General features: G+C 34.4%; 1 protein-coding gene across 1 annotated transcript in view; it reads left to right on the plus strand.

The window, feature by feature from the left end:
• Window positions 1-17458, plus strand: part of FBXO8 (F-box protein 8) — a 44829-nt gene that overhangs the window by 13695 nt on the left and 13676 nt on the right. Inside the window, exons 2-3 of the mRNA XM_015544268.2 lie at window positions 5377-5713; window positions 8776-8902. Of these exons, the coding sequence (XP_015399754.1) occupies window positions 5385-5713; window positions 8776-8902 (456 nt within the window). The 5' untranslated portion in view covers window positions 5377-5384. The remainder of the gene's footprint in view (window positions 1-5376; window positions 5714-8775; window positions 8903-17458) is intronic.

The following is a 17458-nucleotide window of genomic DNA, read 5'->3' on the forward strand; positions in this document are numbered from 1 at the left end:
AATCTTGTATGGAATTTTTATCAGTATAATTTCTCCTGTAACCTATGTAATTATGGCATTTTTATTTCCATCGGATGGTAAATAATGAAGCACTGTTTCTACCTTTGGAGACCAAGAGAAAATATCTTTGGTTTCATTTTGAAGGTCCTTAGAAAAAATCTTCTAAGTCTCCTGAACATGATAAACTTTACAGAAAATAAATTCAAATCTGGAGGAAAAGGCATGGGACCTCTTCAACAGTATTACAGCAATTTCCTAACTTGCAGATTTTGTATCTGTGATTTCTCCTACTTGCTAAAATTTATTTTTTGATCCCCCAAATCAGGACTCCTGGCACTGTCACAGTCATTCTCAGACAAGTACAGACCTGTAGAAAATTTGCATCTGTGAGGTGCTGTTCCCAGCTAAGGTTAAATTAAGGCAATGCTCTGTTTTCCTGTTGTAGCTCTGATATTATAAACAAGTGTCCTTTTTGTGATCTGTATAGTGGCACATTTGTACGTTTTTGTCCTTTTGTGTTGATGATTTCACTGTTGAAAATGCCCCCCATAATTGCTACTCACGTGCTGGGTAGTGTTCCTAACTGTAAAAAGGCTGTGATGGTGCTTTATAGAGAAAATGCCTGTGTTAGATGAGCTCTGATCAGGTTTGGTGAGTTCAATCTTAGTGAATCAACAATGTATATTAAACAAGATGTCTTTAAACAGAAACATGCATAAAGCAAGATTATGTATTCATCAGTTGGCAAAAATGCAGCCAGAGGCTGTAGTAACCTAACGGCATATATCTGCTAGGAACAATGGTTTAGTATTTGCTAATTCACTGTATGCAGTGACTTTATCCCACCAAACTACCACAAATTACAAGAATTGACCATATTTCTTTTATTTGTACATAGAATAGACTAACTATGCTCTTAAGAGTGCTGTTTCCTAGGAGTAAGTATCTATATTTCTCAACCTGTTTTGAGAGAATAAAATTATCAGCAGTGATTTCATCACAAAATCTATATTTATACCCAAACTATTTATTTCAAATACACAGACTTCTTTGGTGGTTAATTTTTTTCAATTTTAAACTCTTTGTATATTCAGTAATCCCACTGTGCAACTTGATATTTTTTAGACTGAATTGGCACAAATGACAGAGTATTGTATCTTTTATGATGCTGTTTTTAAATTGTGAAAATCTTTATACTAACATTTATTAAAACTTTAAGACAAATCTGAATATTTTGTACTTTGAAGTCAGTCCAGATAACTATTTTCAGGAATTTGACATCATGTAAGACCCCAGCGTGAAGCTATCATATTTTATATCTCTTTTAGCACCAAATGTTGACAGATTACTAATAATAACACAAGGACCTGTTTCAGGCCTTGTTAGTGGCACTATCATAAGGCATGCCGAGGTTTGAAATTGTTTAGTGGACACAACACAGTCTTCTTTGTTTTTCAGGTTTGGGTTTACTTGGTTGGTTGGTTGGTTGGTTTGGTCATCAATATAAACAACTGCATTTATGAGGGAAAGAATAACCATGGCCGAAATATGAAGTAACTAAAAGAGATGAAGAATAGTGTGCATCAGCATGAACAAATGAGTTTATTAAGCAGGCATAACATCTGGACAACTGCAGTGCCATTAAATAAGTTTGGCCAAAGTGCTCATCAATTTCACTTTATGAAAATCTTTTCACAACAAACTGATAGCTGATATTTTCTTGATTATTAGCTGTGGAATGAACTTTATAAGCATTATCTCATTCAATACAATGATCTTTTGAACTATAGATATTACTATTATGTAATATGCAAATGATCACATACATATAAAGAAGCTAAAGCTTAGAATAGTCAAGTATATTCCCCCAAGGTCCTCTGTAAGTAATAACTAGTGGAGTCCAGATTTTAAACTCAGGTCTGTTCAGTTTCAGCGTCCACAACATTGTGTTCCCTCCATGACTCAGTTCACAGCTTCTGCAATGGATATCGTGTTGTTTTGAGAGTTTTAGCACTTTTCTGACAGTCCACCCACATTCCACATCTCTGTTATCCTAAGGAAGATGGGGAATGGGGATGGAACTCTATAAACACCCTTTCCTTTCTCCAAAGCATAAATTTATGATATGAATCTTCCCCAAGTGGTTTATCGTTTTATGTTCTTTCCCAGTATGAAGAACTGCCCCTAAAAGAAAGGGACATTCCAAGAGGGCAATTTGTGGCATTATTCAGTAGGAGAATAGAAAATGCAGTTTCCTTTGTCTGAATTATGCTTATATGAGCCTCAAATTTCAACCCCCAACCCAAGAGCCAGCTGCTAGCTTTACCTCTTTCTACCTGCCGGATGCTTTCTGAATCACATTATCCAGTGCTCAATTTAAGCGATCCCCATTAAAGTCCAGAGCCTAGGGAAATCACCCTGATTCTGTGTTCCCTAGCAACATCCCTGAGACTAACAACAGCTGCTTAACAGCTGCTTAACCAGAAAGATGCTGTAGGGAAAATACACAGAAATTGGTATTAAATGCCTTAAATCTTGAGATTTCAAACATTGTAGTTACCATGTTGTATTATTTATGTTTAGTGGTACAAAAGCAAAAGAGAAAAATAAATGTAAGTAATCATCAAAAAGGATAAGATATGCTAAATGACCTTGGCAGGCAACATGATTTTAGATATTTTCTTGCTAAGATAAACAGAAATAGCCATGATGGAAATAAAATACCTTTCTTTATGATTTTGAGTCATTTTGAAACATTTGAACATTTTGAAATGTTATGGTTGTCAAAATTAAGTTATGCTTACGTTGTTGTATGGCATGGCATACTTAAACATTAACCAAAATTAAAATTCCTTACAAATTTTGTTGATATTCTTTATTTTTCTGTGTTAATCATATTTATTCTCTGTAGTTTGCCTTTTCCAGAATGTCAAATTATTGGAATCGTACATTATGTAGCCTTTTCAGATCATTTTCTTCCACTTAGTGATACGCATTTAAGTTTCCTCCCTGTCTTTTTATGGCTTTGTAGTTCATTTCTTTTAGTCCTAAACATTTCAGTGTATGGATGTACCACAGTTTATGCACTCACCTTGGTTGCTTACAAGTTTTGATAATTGTGAGTACAGATGTTATAGACATTTGTGTGAAGGTTTTTATGTGTACATAAATTTTCAACATATTTGGGTGAATACCAAGGATCACAAATTCTGGGTCATATGGTAAAAGCATGTTTTGCAAGAAACTGCCAAAGTGACTGTCCCATTTTGCATTCCCACATCTTTGCCTGCATTTGGTGTTGTCAGTGTTTTGGATTTCAAGTATTCTAATATGTATGGTATTTACTATCTCATTGTTTTGATTTGAGATTGTAGAATAACATGTGGAGTGTCTTTTTATATGCTTATTTGCTATCTATATATCTTTTTTTTGGTGAGGTATCTGTTGAGATTTTTTGCAAATTTTTGCATGGGCTGTTTTCTTATTGTTGACTTTAAAGTTCTTTGTATACCAGTACTTTGTTAGATAACTGTTTTGTAAATATTTTCTGCAGCTCTGGAGCTTGTCTGTTCAATCTCTTAAGAGCCTATATAAAAAATACAAATTTGGGGTGCGTGGGTGACTCGGTTGGGTGTCCGACTTCGGCTCAGGTCATGGTCTTGCGGTTTGTGGGTTCAAGCCCCGCGTCAGGCTCTGTGCTGACGGCGGAGCCTGGAGCCTGCTTTGGACTCTGTGTCTCCTCCTCTCTCTGCCCCTCCCCAACCTGTGCTCTGTCTCTCTATGTCTCTCAAAAAATAAGTAAATGTAAAAAAAAAAAAAAATTAAAAAAAATACAAATTTGATTATTATATTCTAATCACCAATTTAAGCACTACCGTTATTGTCGTGTGTGTTATGGGGATAAAAGATTATTTTTTGTGGTTTCTTTGTAAATAAATCTCCCCACGTTTGAAAATTATTAATATGTCCCTTCTCTTTGTACCCCTCATTCCTTTATACCTTAAGCTGTTGGGGTTGCAAGCAGTCAACTGTAAGGAGGAAGAGTGAAAAATTATCCTGGACTATTTTTCTGTTTTGATCAATGAGTAACCTATTACAGTGTCCATTATCTAAATAATAGCCAATAACTCAGTAAACATAAATGTGGATCATGTCTCTTTAAATCCTGAAAAAATATCTTTGACATTCTTTGAAATTCTATTCAATTTTCAAATTCCTAAGAATTTTCAAAATTTCTATTCACCCGTGGTGTTTTTCTTTCTTTCTTTTTCTGTTAATTCTCATTGTAAACAGCTCATTAAAACTATTTTAAGGTTACATGATGCTATGAAAGTTACTTTAATGACTTTATATGAAAAATAGTTTTTTCTCCCAATTTTTAAATTGCATGCACATACATATATATTAGCAGTCAACTTGGGTTTGTAAAACAAGAATATTTTGGAAAAGAGATCATGGAATATTTGTGTTAGTTAAAAGCTCTTCCTGATTTCATTTTTCTCAATAAATTTATTAGCCTGGGAGAAGTTACTTATTTTGAAGCCAAGATCAAATAGGAAGCCTAGGCCAGTAGTTTCCTAATATTTGTATAGTGGCAGTCCAATATTTCTAACAGATAAATGTAGAGCTGCTCTGGTTTGGAGGTCAAGTGAAGGTAGAGGAGGCCCGGGGCACATCTTCTTCTTCTCCTACCTTTTTCCAGGTGCCTCTGAGGAATCCATGGGTCTGGAGAAGAACTGGAAAATCAGTTTAAATTCTGATTTTTATTTAAAGAAACAACAAAACCAAATAGTCATTACTAAGCTATTTATCACGGAGTTCTAGGTGTCTAATTTATAAGGTTTCTGAATTAGACTTCAGGGCCTATGTTACATTTTATTACAGTCTACAACTTAAGTGTAGACTGGCAAGAATTAAAGGAAAAGCCTGTTTCACAGCTGTTATGCATCTGGGAGTTTGGTTAAAAGGGGCTAGCTTAGCTTAGCCCGAGTTGTGATAAAAAGCAGGGTCTAGAGGCCTTTTAACTAAAGTCCTGTGCTCTGATCAGAGCTGCATTTAATACTGGCCCATAAGTCCACATAATTATAATTTGTAAGAGTCTTTAGGACATCAGTAACTTTTAAATCTCACCATGTGAAAAATGATTATGTCACCTGTGGACTTTAAAAGCAGCTAGCAAACTGGGATAAAGGTGATTTGATATCGAATCAAATATTTCTGCAACTTTCTCTGTCGAAGTTTTGTACTTAGGAGGTTCCAGCTCTTCTTTGTAATCTACTACTCCTTTTAACATGCTTTAATGAGGAAGGCTAATTCTGGTAAATTAGTGCTTCGGGTCAGAGTTAACCTTCTTAATACATTCTGGCTTTCTCCCAGGCTTGCAGATGGGTCAGGGGCTGTGGAGAGTGGCCAGAAACCAGCAGCTACAGCACGAAGGTTACAGTGAGCAAGGCTACCTCAGCAGAGAGCAGAGCAGGAGGATGGCTGCCAGCAGCATTTCTAACACCAGTCATCGGAAACAGGTCCAAGGAGGCATCGATATATATCACCTCTTGAAGGCACGGAAATCTAAAGAACAGGAAGGATTCATTAATTTGGAAATGTTGCCCCCCGAGCTAAGCTTTACCATCTTGTCCTACCTGAATGCGACTGACCTCTGCTTAGCTTCATGTGTTTGGCAGGACCTTGCAAATGATGAACTTCTCTGGCAAGGGTGAGTTCAACCTAACACATTTGATTCAAGCATCTCTAAACACAACCGTGCTTGCATGTTCTCTTTGTAATGGATGTATATGTATTATGAAGTATTTCTTTTAAACCTGGTTTGTAGTTTGGCCCTTTATTAAAATCTGGAAAGACAATGGAGTTATCATCACAGTCAGGTTTGGTAGTGGGAAAAGGACAGTTTAAAAGAAAATTTTACAGTTAGAAGTAACCAGTCAGGAGGTGGCAGTTATTGTAAATCAGAAATGACCAGTTTAATCTAAAAATACAAGCTGTTGCGGTGCCCGACTGGGTCAGTCAGTAGCGCATGCCCCGCGTCGGGCTCTGTGCTGACAGCTCGGAGCCTGGAGCCTGCTTCAGAATCTGTGTCTCCCTCTCTCTGCCCCTCCCCTGCTCATGCTGTGTCTCTCTCACTCTCAAAAAGAAACACAAAAAAATTTCTTTTAAAGAAAAAAACCCCATGGGTAAATAGAAATTTTGAAAATCTCGGGGTTGTAAGTGAATGTAGAGATTACCTTAAAAATTAAAAAAATCTAAAACTTACAAATTAAGTGAGAATTTATAATCCAAAATTTAGAGTGTTTACGTCCCTGGTATAGTTTGTGCTTCCTGTATGAAGATTGTGTGTTTACTTATTTACGTATTTCCTCTATCATAGGTGCTCGCTAACATGAACTTTAAATGTTTCATCTGCTTTTTATTTTTTCTAACCAATATTTCATCAATGAAGTAGTCAGATAGTAGAAGGCAAGGAGATAATCTCCTTGCTGAAGTGAGGGTAGATGATAGAAATTATAGCAGTGATTATATCAGTTTAAATTTAACCTATAAATTTAAGAATGTTTGGAGTAGAATCTGTTTTATGGAACTGACATTACTCCTTACATAGCATCATATACTTGGGTGTGAAAATGTTACCAAACCTAAAAGAATCATTGGCTATTGAGCTTTCTAGCATTTTTTACTAAGGTTCATTTAAGTCTCATTCTTTTCTTTTTTTCTTTCTTTAAGTCTCATTTTTTAATGGGACTTTAATTATGTAAAACATATCTGAAAACAAAGGTCTTTTTGTGACTATAAAAAATTTCTAAATGAAAATGAAAATCTAATGAGAGAATTAATAAATTATCCAAATAGTCAAGCTTTAATAAAAAGGCATTACCAACAATGGCATTTCTAATAGAGGCTTTCTCATGCTACAAAATTACAGTATTATATAATTTCTCAGCCTCTACATAGATAAAAATCATCAGCATCATCTTATTCTCTCATCGTCGTGTTATAGTTTAGGTACTGTGGACGTAAGAGGAAATTCTATTAATTCGTAGTGTTTAAATTATAGTTATTAATTCCCTAACTGGCAAAAAAACAAATAAAAATACTTTAAAACTGGCTTATTATTTATTTAAAATTTCTTTTCTGCATTTTAGTATTCCTAGCAATCTTAATGTGTAATTCTGTATATGAACTTTGAAAAAAAAAAAAGTTTATTTCTAAGCTTATCTGAATTCAATCAGAATGTATTCTTCATCTGGGATTTAAATCTGGTGTTCTTTTCTGGAAGAAGTGCTTCCTTTATTCTTACCACATTGTTATGCCTGTTTTTATGACACTTGGATTTTTTTTCCTAGTGATAAATTGCTTCAATTTTAAATTAAAGGCTACCTTAATTTTATTTTAACTTTGGATGTGTGGAATACTTAATATTGAAAGGTTCTGTTACATAGCTCAGTAATAAAGGTCAAAAGCTAGAGGATTAAAGAAGCTGCTAAAATATTGATAATTTTCTGAAGTTCCTAAATTCACTATTTTAGAATCAGTGACTACGTTTGGTTGCTAAAAATAATGCAAGGATATAAATGACCTATTAAGAAGTTACTGTCATATTAAATTGCATATTTTACCCAGTATCCTCACAATTTTGATGTTACAGGTTGAAACAGTAACTTTTTCTTTTTAACTTGTACATTATATGTGTGTGACAAGAAGTTTGAGCCAAAAATCAATTGAATGTCAGAAAATGAAAGTATTTTAATGTCTGTTACTAAAAGTAGGTGTTTTTGAGCACACAAAATCCGATAATTTTGAGATAGTCATTAAAAGTGCACTAAAATAGAATTTCAGTATTCTGTGTGTCTCTAGAGTAATGCACTTAGATTTCATGATCTATGGCATATATCCAGAATGTCTGGGCATTGTAATTATATAAAACTTTAGCTTTAAAATAACCAGTAGCTAATCTTTGCACAGAGTTGGACACAACTATCCCAGTCCTCAAAAATAGTGTGTTTTGATATGAACTATTTGCATTTTAGGTTTCATAGAATTTTTAAACAATCGTGTTATTGTGATAGTAAAGAAATAGTATTTTGAAGCGGGATCTTAAGCAGCTAAGCTTAATGACACACACAACTATGTCTGTTCTGAAGCTATAGCATTATAATTTCTATGTTTAGTTTGCCTGCTATCACTATATGTATTAAAAAAAAAAAAAAAAAAAAGGTTCTCTCCCTACCTAGCAATCTTTACCCCCACACAATTTTACTTTGTAACGGAGACATAGCAACTTAATCCTGTTTAGTTGTTTTGATTAAGATTGCTAACTCTGGAGTAAAACTCCTTGGATTCAAATCAACTTTTTAATCTCTTACTGTGTCTGTGTTTCTTTACCTTTAAAACTAACATCATAGCATTGTTGTAAAGATTAAGCAAGTTAATACTATTTCAATGTTTTAAATAGTGCCTGGCATCTACTAAGCACTCTGTAAATGTTATAAATAAATATCTGTCATTGCTATTATTAGCAATAGGTTATATTTAACTTCAGATAAAACTCATGAATATTAATCTTTATAACTCAGAATCTTTATCAGAATCGCCACATTGAAGGCATTTGTCAATCATACTCTATAGGCAAACAAACAAGTACAGAAGTTAACATTTTCAACATTAGAGCTATAAATTACAATTTTATTGTATGTTACTTTTATAGCGTGTATATACATATTTAACTTGCATAGTAATGTTTTCTCATCTGATTTCATCTTATAGGTTGTGTAAATCCACATGGGGTCACTGTTCCATATATAATAAGAACCCACCTCTAGGATTTTCTTTCAGAAAATTGTATATGCAGTTGGATGAAGGCAGCCTCACCTTTAATGCCAACCCAGAGGAGGTAAGTGGAGAACTTGAATATTTATAATAGTTGAACTTGATTACCACCTTGTCTCAGCTTTGCTGCAATATAATATAATAAACTTGCAAGTAAAGTAACAGGTCGTTGAATGTTTGAAACTATTTAATTACCTCTTATTGTAATATATTAGAATGATCAAAATGTGAAAACAGTGCTTTCACTGATTTTTTCCCCTACTTTCATTTTGCTATCATTCTAGAAAATTTCAAATTCTCGGAAATTTTTTTTTTCTCAGAAATGTTTAAATGTCTATTAGACTTATTCTTAGAAATATAATGGAGGGGCTCCTCGGCCGCTCAGTTGGTTAAGCATCCGACTCTTGATTTCGGCTCAGGTCATCATCTCAACAGTTGTGAGATCGAGCCCCGCGTTGGGCTCTGTACTGACAGTGCAAAGCCTGCTTGGGGTTCTCTCTCTCTCCATCTCTCTATGCCTCTCCCCATGTTGGCACTCTCCCTCTTTCTCTCAAAATAAATAAACATTAAAAAAAAAAAAAAGAAATATAATGGAAATTACACAGCACTCAGAACTACTGCTTCTAGGTGACTTATTTTCTGTGGAATAAAATAACTGGCAGTGATATTAATTTAAATTTTCAAAAACCAACTTTTTTTCATCTCTTGTAGGGGTATTAAGAACTATTTAAATCATGTAGCCAAATACTTTTTATACACTTTAAAAAAATTTTTTTTAAGTTTATTTATTTTGAGAGAAGCAGAGACAGCACAAGTGGAGGAGGGCGAGAGAGAGAGGAAATGAGAGAGAATCCCAAGCAGGTGTCATGCTGCCAGTGCAGAGCCTGACACAGGACTCGAACCCATGACACCATGATAACATGACCTGACCTGAATCCGAGTCAGACGCTTAACCAACTGAGCTGCCCAGGTGCCCCGCAGCAAAATATTTTTAAAAATATCTTAACTTTTGCTATGTTAGAATTAGAAAAATGTTTCTCCCCCATGCACAATATTTTAATATTGGACAAAAATACTGATTTTATAAATGTGCTTATCATAATACAAATGACATGTTTTTAAAGTTTATTTTGAGAGAGAGAAAGAGAGCAGGGGAGGGGCTGAGAGAGGAGGGGATAGAGAATACCAAGCAGGCTCCGCGCTGTAAGTGCAGAGCCCGACATAGAACTCAATCTCATGAACCAAACCGTGAGATCATGACCTGAGTCAAAATCAAGAATGGGATGCTCAACCGACCAAGCCACCCAGGTGCCCCAATGCAAATGACATTTTTTTTTTTAATTTTTTTTTTTTTTTTTAACGTTTATTTACTTTTGAGACAGAGAGAGACAGAGCATGAACAGGGGAGGGGCAGAGAGAGAGGGAGACACAGAATCCGAAACAGGCTCCAGGCTCTGAGCTGTCAGCACAGAGCCCGACGCGGGGCTCGAACCCACGGACTGTGAGATCATGACCTGAGCCGAAGTCGGACGCTTAACCGACCAAGCCACCCAGGCGCCCCAACATTTTTAATATTAAATTGATTTTCACTTATTACAAGCGATTTCTTAAATTTTTCTTGTACACAAGTAAAAAATATAACACCATGCATACATTATCAGTTATGTCTTAGCACCACAAATATAACAAAACATATGTATTATAAAGCCTGATATAAATATTTAAATTAAGAAATTTGTTCTCACTACTGTTTGTTTCGACTTTTCAGTGAATAGAGGACTCTTAATTTAGAAGGCAAATGAATGGATAAACTAAACTATCATAAATTTAGGTTTTGTAACTTGGCCCTTAATTGCAATTTTGTTCTGATGCATTTTATCATAAAATACATGTTTTTACTTTATTTTTGGTCAAATCCAAGTTCTCTTCCATCTAAATGTATAGCAATAGTGAGCCTGTCACTTTTTGATTGTGCTCTATGGCATAGCTACTGTGTACGAGAGATTCTTCTATACTGACATGTTTGAAGAATGTCATAGTTTCAGAGACTTCATTATTCCTGTTTGTTCAAATTAGACATTACTTGTAGCTAACTAAAATAGTTCTTATGACGAACTTTATAATAAGATACACATTTTGCATTAATCTCTTAAGTTTAATCGAATGATGATTTCTGGAGAACTGAGGCAGAATAGTACATAAGGATGACGAAAGGCAGCTAACACCAGCGCCAACCCTTTATGTCCAATTTATCAAGGCATTCTGGTTCCTGTCATGAATTATGCTGATAATGAGTAAAACTGTCATCTCCAATTCATATCACTTGCAAATGTTACATTCTAAGGGAAATATAACTTGGTAAGTACTGAGTTTTAGATTTACAAAGTCAGAAAAGTTGGATGTAACTGCTGATGTTGATTATGGTAAGTAGTCATGCCTTGCTAAAGGAGTATCAATTTTTAAAACAAATTATAAACCATCATTTTTATGCAAAGATTAAACCATAGATAGGCCCTCATATAATAGACTATGATATCGATAGTTTTAAATATCTAAATTGGAAAAGCTAGATGTCAAAATATGTTTCCATCTTTGCAGCTACATATATCAGACTACAGAGTTCTTGTTACACCTCCTCTACTGTGTTTGGAGGGGTGGGCAGAGAAAATAGGGTAAAATTAAAAGACCTCTTTTTATCTCACAAAACTTAAAAAAAAAATTTTTAAGTCGAATGTTTACTAAGAGAGGGGATTGAAGTTATTAGGTAAAATAAGATTTTAGATCTTCAGATTTTACTTATCCATCCTACCTTCCATTATTATTGAGAGTTGGCTGTATTTTCTTTTTCTTCATTCCCTTGCCTGATATCCTGGAGCATTCCAGAAGTATTGAATTCACTATTCTGAAAGGGGCACATAGTGCCAGGAGGCATAGAGCTGAACCTTTCAGAGTGACTCATGGTTCCAGAATTCTGATTCTATGCTTTTATGAACATCAGTAACTTAGCATGTGTTGCCTGATAGCAAAATAGAATCCCATCTTTATCAGAATGCACCCAGGTTGTAAATAGACAAAGAAGGACATTGAAATATACTTGTAGATACAGAGAAATGAGGGAAAGTATTTTAATGACTATAATCTTTATTTCATTGACTAATATACACAATATCAACTTGGTTGTTTATCTGAGTCAAGCCTTCAGAATTGGAATCATGTAATTCAAAGAGTTATCCTAATAGATATTTTTATATAGAATTATCTGTATGAGTCATACTTTTAGCCAGGTCTTAGAATGACTCTTGCCAAGTTTTTTGAGTGCTAGAAATCAGAAAGTACTTTCTGGATGTTTTTTTCTGCCCTCATTGGAGCACTGTCATGAAATGTGTTATTTTGGGTTCATTTAAGCCTGAGAAGTAAATTAGTTTTGATGATATGTTTAAGTATGTGTTGTTTATTGTTAGTACCTGAGATATGATGTGTGTAATTATTCAGTGTTATAAAAACTCTACTTTTCCATAATTTCTAGTTCTGTACTTATCATTTTGATAGCAAGCATCATTAAAATATTATAAAAATAAGAATACTTACAGCCACAGGGAACAAGATTCTCCAAAGGACATCGTTCATGTCACGGATATGGGTAACCAAACTCCACAGCAACTGCTGGCAGTGGCTCATGGGGTGGGGGAGAACATCTGCACAGTTTGTGGTACGATTATCTAGCACGCTGCTGTTATCTGCATGACATTGTGATCTCAGCTGTATGTAAAGTCTTGATCTTGTGCATGAGCTTGTGTACTTTGTGGCAGGTGACCACATTCTAGTAAAGGAATGTGCTGAAAACCATCCATTATGTTAGGCTGTTTTCCCCCTGCATGTACAAGTTACGTGTGTTGATTTTATTCTGCTAGCAGTATTATAATAAAGTAATTTTTTCTTATCCCCCAATTAGCTATATTCCTTGAGCTCCATTTAGTATGAAACATTTTCTTGACTTAGCAAACATGATTTAATTTCAAGATATTATAGGTTTTATTTTTGCTTGTGTAAGCATGTTTTTAAAAAGTCTTTTATATTCTCATTGGGGTCAGGGAAAAGTAGTCTTTTTTGTAACTATACAAGCACATTTTCTTTGTGTTCATAAAGGATGGCCCACAAGCATACAATTTTATGCATAGTTATTCGTGATGTGGGGTAGATAGAGTCTATTATGAGAAGAAATATTTTAAATTTGACCTGTGTACACATTTTAGAGGGAAATGCATAAGCAGTTTATTTTAAAGATAATGATTCTTTTTGTTGTTTGTCCAGCTAAAATATAAACAGGAAATTGTAGTTCTCCATTATATAAAGGAACTCAGAAGTTTGTACTCAGATATTAAATCTTAGTTTTTGCTCTAATATACAGCAACAAAATGCTCATTACCATTACTTCATAGCATAGCAACAATGATGAAAATTATTTTTATTCCTAAGGATAGAAAACCCTATCAGAAATTGGTGTCATCAGAATGTACAGATAAGCATTTCCCAAATGTATTCTTTGGAATAATTGTTCCACAGGATAATAGATAATCAAAAGAGTTCCCCAATCTAATAAATGACATGTTATGACTAGCTGGCTTATTTAAAGAATAACTTTTCAGAGCCTTTATTATATTTATATACAGTTTGAATATGAAAGAGGAAGTTATTGTATACAGTATTATTCAAATTTATCTGAAATAGTGGCTTTTGGAGTTTTTTGTTGTTTGGTTTTTTGATAAAATAACATTTGAGGGGACTCATTCTGTACATGCTAGTATAGATTATCGGTAATCTTACTATGTGTAAATAAATATGTGTTTCTAACTGGATAGACACCTAGCTTGAATAATTGAAATGCCCTCTTGTTCACTGACAGTTAATCTGGTACCTATTTTACTTGTAATCCTTTCTCTTTTTGAAAGTCTATGAATCTATATCTGTTCTGTTTTGTATGATAGTATTATAAAAAAAAAAACAACCTTAAAACTGAGAGTTGTGTCTTGAAAGATTGAGAGATTTATCTATGTTCTGGATTTTGGTTGTCATCTAATATGTTAAAGAAAATGTTACTTTGGAAAATAAGGGCAGGACAACAAACCTGATAGACATATTGAATTCAAATATTCATATATGATATGAGCAGTTATCCCACAGTTATTTCCATGATACACTGACCATATCATGGACTCTCAAGGTGTGTTTACTTTTGCCTTCTTTTGATAAAAAGTTGTCCACCACCACTCAAAACATTACATGCTCATATGAAAGTATCCTCACCACAAAGAGCACAAAGAAATTCTCTTCAAATTCCTTACGCTTATTAGGAAGAAAACTATCCTTTCAGGTGCCTTCAGTGTACTTCTGTTGATTCCTAATGGACATACTGAATCACGGGAACATTCCTAGACCAGTTAGGAACAGAATAGAAGGGATTGCATGATTGGCTTGGAGTTAATCATGACTGAGCAACCGTGGCTAAAATTCTAAAGACAAGGAAAAGACTGAGATTGCTTTGGGCTAGGTCTCCAAGCACCCGCAACATTAGTTTTACTAGTGAGCCACTTGTAAAATTTGTTATTCTGCCTCTATTATTTCTGGGCTCTACTGGTTTAGAAGTCTTACCCAAAGGAAGAGTATTGATAAGAGGCACAACAATTCAAATCGGTTGCTGAGACGACCTTCTTGCCACTTTAGGTCCTCCTACCACTGAGCAAAGAAGATACCCTTCCCCCCAAAAAATGAGGATCAGTAATTATTCTGTGGTTGAAGTAATTAAGCCTAATTATCAGTGGGAAATAGTTTCCCCCACAAAGTGGGGAAAACAGAAGGATATAAGTGGAACTCAGGAGATGTCTTCAAATTCCTTTTACTACTGCTATATCCTATTGTAAAAGTAATTTTTAAAAAAATCACACTAACCCTATATGGGGAAGGTTGAAATCACATCACTTAGACTACTCGCTAGGTAAAGAATTTGAGCCAGCTGAAAGGATTGATCCATTTTCAGCCTCAGAAGTTGAATACAGATGATTCCAAAACCATCATGTTAATTTTATTTCCCTTGGCTCTCATGGCATCCATGCAATTCAGTTCTGGCCTGTAAATTGGAGGAAATATGTGCAGAGAAAATTTTAAGTTTCAAAAAGAGACAAAAAAAAAAAAAAGTAGTACTGTGGAGTATCTATGTGTATGTGTACATACCTGTCCGTGTGTATACTTCTGGCACTAATATATGAGCATATAATGACGGGAACAGAAGCAGCCATCTTGCAGCCATGAGGGCTATTAATAACAGTGCTAGTAGCACATTAGGAAGAAAGAATTGGGTCCATGAGGCTAACAACTGTGGAGCCAAAATACTTTACAATTTGTTTGTTACACAAGGCAACAAATCCTTTACGGTTTTGAATTGGGACTCCTGTTGCTTGCAGTCCAAAGGATTCCACTGCATCGTCATCACCGCCATCATCGCCCAGACCCATTAAGAGTTTTATATGTAATCCTGAACAAATTATTTTTATAAAAATAAACAATACTAATTTTCATTAGCAAATTAATTTTATCCCCGTTTTGCTGATGAGAATTTAGTCAGAGCAAAGGAGCTAGTTGACACTGAGAGGCATCCCTCACTGAATATAGCTTAGAAAGCTTTCTCCTCTATTGGAATGATTTACCCAAAACAGCTAAAATATTCATGCTGATTGGCAAAACCCCTTCCCCTTGATTAGCATTAGAGTCAAAGTGAAAAACTATGCCTCACAGACACTAAATATTATCCTCTGGCTAGATAATTATGACTAGTCAGGTTGTACTGAACTGGAAGCCATTTACTTTTTTGCGGGCAACGTGGCATGTGTATAGGTACGTATCAATATATCTGTTTTTAATCTGATCAATCATGTGTTATATTTAAGAAGGTAACGTTATCCTATGTCATTCAGGTCAATACCCTGCCCTGACCATAACATATCTTGGCTACCCTCCCATTCCTTTGTCTTCAGGAGTCCTTGGAGTACCTGCTATAGAATCACTCCATAGAATTACATGGACTCAGGGTAAACCTTTTAGAAGCTTCATAGGGAAATAAATTTCCCAGCCCCTTTTGTCTTAATGTAATTGAAAGAGAGATTCAGACCTAGAGTATCCTATAGTTTATTCATCAGGCAAACCACCTGATGCATTTTGCTTTTGTTTTCTATAGTTATCACAGGGGATATTGTTATTTCATTTAGTGTGAATTATCTAAGGGAAAAGTAAACAAAAATTAGTGGAAAATGTATTGATCTAGGACCTTTAAACCAGAAGAAAGAATAAAGTTAGAATATTTTAGTACCACAGCACCCATACTACAAACTCTTAAATTTTAAAATGTGCAAAGCTAAAATGAGCAAAAATTGTTCTTTGTTTGAATTTTACTTTTGTTGCCAATTTAGATAAATATATCTGGAAAGTTTACAATATTGTGTTAATATTTTAAGAACATTTCAAAGATAAATCTGTTTACCTCTTACTTCCTTACCATGTCCTGACAACCTCAATAACCTCCATGTTCTTTGTTATTTGATGTGTCCACAGTTTCAGTGAAATTTGACAACACTTTCTAGATCTAAGTTCTCAATCTTAATGTCCAAAGTAGTTGTCTCTCCTACACGTCTTATCTGAATTTAGCAATTGCTAACACCAATGTCACTCTACAGTATGAATTCTTTATCTGAAACCTAAAAAACAATATATCCTCAGTTGTAGAGCATCCTTTGAAATATTGGAGTATAAAAGAAACACTACATTAAATGCAAAAGTTTGAACCAAAACTATAGTATACATTTATTCCTAATGTTATATAACATTTTCATGTCATAAAATTTTTGAAGATGCTTTTATTATAAAAGTGATAAGATCATTGTAACCCCTTGTGGCCATTTGTTAGCAGGTAAATATAGAATCATAATGACTGTTGCTTTTTATTATTTGTACTGGTGACTCTGACTTTTGAGAGTTTACAACGTGAGGCATTTCAAAGTATACTGGAGTTTTGATCCAACTCATAGGTTTTTGTGGTGGTTATCTTCTTTTCTTTTTTAACTTCAGTTTAATTATGTAATCCTTAAAAGTTTATAGCTTCTCTTGAAAGCCAGCTAGAGGCCTTGTACAGATTCATTCATTTTAAAAATACTTATTAAGTATCTCTCTAGTTACTAATTATATGACTTTGACCTTGGCAAATTATTTAATGTCTGCACTCCAGTTTCCCCGTACATAAAATGGGGACAATAATATTACATATGTCATGGTGTTACTGTGAATATTAAATGAAATAATAAATGTTAAATACTGCCTCTAAGTGCTTCCCAAAATGTAGGTTTCATTTATACTAGAGGTACAACCATAACAACTTACACTGTCAGGAGCCAAGTACTGCTGTAAACTGTGAGGTTCTTCCTCTCTTGGAACTTTTGGATTCTAGTAGATAGATATTTGACACCTGAGTAATGGCCCTTCATAATGTATGTATTGGTCACACCAACATCTCCTAGCTTTAAATGGTAATACCATTTGCCTTTAATATCATTTCCTAGTATGGGATGAACAATCT

Source organism: Panthera tigris, chromosome B1 (assembly GCF_018350195.1).
Source record: "Panthera tigris isolate Pti1 chromosome B1, P.tigris_Pti1_mat1.1, whole genome shotgun sequence".
Lineage (NCBI taxonomy): Eukaryota > Metazoa > Chordata > Mammalia > Carnivora > Felidae > Panthera > Panthera tigris.